The 3,440-nt window shown below is 40.0% G+C and overlaps 1 protein-coding gene across 1 annotated transcript in view; it reads left to right on the forward strand.

Moving 5' to 3' along the window:
* Positions 1-3,440, forward strand: part of lrch2 (leucine-rich repeats and calponin homology (CH) domain containing 2) — a 34,850-nt gene that overhangs the window by 19,419 nt on the left and 11,991 nt on the right. Inside the window, exons 14-17 of the mRNA XM_008276271.1 lie at positions 1,037-1,085; positions 1,244-1,384; positions 2,478-2,528; positions 2,650-2,713. Coding sequence (XP_008274493.1) covers positions 1,037-1,085; positions 1,244-1,384; positions 2,478-2,528; positions 2,650-2,713 — 305 coding nt within the window. The remainder of the gene's footprint in view (positions 1-1,036; positions 1,086-1,243; positions 1,385-2,477; positions 2,529-2,649; positions 2,714-3,440) is intronic.

The raw sequence follows: 3,440 nt of genomic DNA on the forward strand, positions 1-3,440 counted from the left end.
TAGATAGATAGATAGATAGATAGATAGATAGATAGATAGATAGATAGATAGATAGATAGATAGATAGATAGATAGATAGATAGATAGATAGATAGATAAACTTTATTGATCCCTTTGGTAGGGTACTTCAGGGAAATTGTTGTTCTAGAAACAGCACAACACCGACAAAGATAGTAGCGCACATCAAATCAGAAAAAAAGCAGTAAACAACGGAAACAAACTGTTAGATAGGTCAGCAGCACAATGTAATAATAATAACAATAATAGTAGCAGTAGCAATGTAAGTAATAATGATAATAATACTGCTAATAATAGTAATATGCTATATAATACGATAATGAGTGTAGTTATAGGGAAATATAGTTGAGCATATAAAATATAAAGGTATGAAGGTGTATCAGATATATAACATAAATAAATATGTATATAAAAAAAAATATATATATCTATATATGTGTATATATACATTACACAACAACAGCAGGAGCACGGTGCGGTATTAGTAATAACAATAAGATCCTGTGTGTTTACCTGAATATTTTTCCTCGACTTCGATTGGTGCCGTCTTGAGGTTTCGTAAAGATGTGAGGGAGAATTCCCCAAGGGGTGGGAAAAGATGACTGCTGTGACGGATAGTCTGCAGAGTATCCTGTGCTAAAGTAGAATAAGAGAGGAGACAATGAAACACCCTTTTCTCAGCATTTCAGAAATTCAACACGCTCTTGTCGCGCCGCCCATTTCTGAGTCATTTCCGAGTTAGGAGGCTTCATGACTTTTCAACCTCTACCTTGCTTTTTGAGACCATTTAGGAAAGTTTTAAAAACACACTTTTGTCCTATTTGGAATAGAAGTTATCCAAATGTGGTGTGAGTCATGTACAATGAGTCTGCTGGTCTCCAAGAACTTGTTTGAGTTAAAGTTCTAATGTCCCAATCCCTCTCTCAGCAGTGTTTATCTAAAGAAACAAGGCCTCTGTGTTTTTTAAAAAATCTTTTCTAAATGCAAAACAAAGTCATCAGATGTGTCTTTATTTTAGTGCTTCTCTGGATGAAGGAAGCAGTGGAGCATCAGTGCTGAGTGGGCAGGTACGAACTCTCTTCCTTCACTGCAAACATGCTGTTTTAAACATGACAGTTTTCCCATATCCGTCTTAGCTTGAGGCTGTGCCTTCCATTCCTCGTGTGAGGTTTTCTCACTGGAGGATGCAGAGAAGCATTTTAATTCTGCCTGTCTGCTTTTGCAGCCTTCTTCTTCGTGCTCCTTTGACGGCAGCTTGAAGACCGATCAGTCAGACTCGGAGCCAAAGTGGCCTGAAGTCCCGCCTGTTCTCAATCAGAATGAAGACCGCAGGCGGAACAAGTACCTGAGAAAAGATTATCTAAAGGTCAGACAGTTTACACTTTCCCAAATTGGGTAGAACAAGCATCATTAGTTGCCTGAGGTTCTCTCCATCACATGATTATCTGTGCATGTCTCATTTAACTCTGTTAGTATCAAGTCATGCACAATGTTTTGCCGTTGCTTTCATAAATTCTGAGACAATCATCGCTAAAATGTGTCATTATCCCAGCTTATGAAAATAATTAAAATGGATTTTCCTTTATAGACAACACAGAAGTGAAAGGTCACATCTGAAAAAAAGTGTTGATCACCACAAATTCCATCTTCTTTTATTTATTTTGGGGTAACAGCTGACTAGATGTCCCAAAACCTGCATGACCAAACACCATTATTGGTGAGAGAAAACATGTTTTTGAGAGTCCTTTTCAGTAGGGTGGCTCAGCGGTTAGCACAGTCGCCTTGCAGCTAGAAGATCCCCGGTTAGGACGCTCTGGATCTTTCTGTGTGGAGTTTGCATGTTCTCCCCGTGTAGCGTGGTTCTCCGGCTTCCTCCCACAATCCAAAACCATGATGAGGTTAATTGGTGATTCTAAATTGTCCGTAGGTGTGAATGTGTGCTGTTACTGGAGCTCATGAAGTTTCACAAATGTGCATTAGGTAATAGCAAAGATCCCCGTGACACCCTCAGGCATTCTGAGGATGATGTTGGATGTTACAGTTATTTCGATTAAAATCAACATTGTAAATGATTTGCACTTATACAACGCTTTTCTACCTTAGTGGTGCGCAAAGCGCTTTACAATATTTTCTCATTCACCCATTCACACACACATTCATTCACCAATGGCGACAGAGCTGCCATGCAACTTCAGGTTCAGTGTCTTTCCCAAGGACACTTCGACGATGGATCGAACCACCAACCTTGCGATTCGAGGACAACCTCTCTACCGCATGAGCCACAGCCACCTCTTGTGAAAGAGCATTTATGAATGACAGTCATTTTCTTATCAGTGTGTTGAGTCAACAACATGTCTCCTCAAGTTGGCAGGGAAAGTCAAACTGGAGACCACAAAGCGAAATGAAACGCTTCAATTACTGTAAAACGAATAAAAGATGTTCTTTTCTTTTCCCTGCAGTACAAGTGTCAGAGCGCCCGCAAAAGCTCCAGCGGAAATGATGACTGCGAGGTGGGTGTGAGAAACATCATGTGTAGAAAAAAAAATAAATCAATATTTTATCATCTCAAAATACCTTTGAAGTGTTGTGACAATGCCCTTTTTCTGATTGCGATGAATACTACGTCCACAGGAGGGTTTGCGGAACGCTGATTTCAGCACCACTTTGACAGTGTTTGGACTAAAGCCGAGATCAGGTACTGCACAAGTGCTTGTTGATTGACCACTATTGTGTTGACTTTTTGGCACAGTGCTTTTCCTTTTCAGTGCGGTAATAATCTGGCAACTGTCTTGGGTTTATGAATAGATCAGGGTTTTTGTTTAAATGTGTGATGGAGATGTACGTGAGGAAATTCACATCAGACATGAATACAGTCCATACCTACTGGAGTTCTTCTGAATATACTTATGAAGATGATGCACATTACATTTTTGACAAATGTTATTATTCATTTCCTTCAGTGAGTAGGATGCAGTATTTTTTTTTTTAAACTTGCGATGCCTCCAAACTAGTGTAATTAGTAAAATAAAGAAAACTTTTTTAGTGTAAAACACCTAGGAAGTGTTCAGGCCAAAGCTCCTAACTGCTGTTATGTGAACACGTCTGTCTTCACGTGAAGCCAAAATATTATTCTGGGCAGAGTTCCAGCCTTTCTCTGGAAGTGGGGAGGTGTTTCTGAGGAACTGTTGATTCTTGATTCCTGTCTTTTTCTTGAATAATATTATCTATACAACGCTCAGTCCTCACGAGGGTCGCGGGGGGGCTGGAGTCTATCCCAGCTGACTCAGGGTGAAGGCAGGGGACACCCTGGACAGGTCACCAGTCTATCACAGGGCTACACTTAGAGACAGACAACCAAGCACACTCACATTCACACCTACGGACAATTTAGAATCACCAATTAACCTCAACATGTTTTTCGT

This window comes from Stegastes partitus, unplaced genomic scaffold (assembly GCF_000690725.1).
Source record: "Stegastes partitus isolate 25-593 unplaced genomic scaffold, Stegastes_partitus-1.0.2 Scaffold67, whole genome shotgun sequence".
Classification (NCBI taxonomy): domain Eukaryota; kingdom Metazoa; phylum Chordata; class Actinopteri; family Pomacentridae; genus Stegastes; species Stegastes partitus.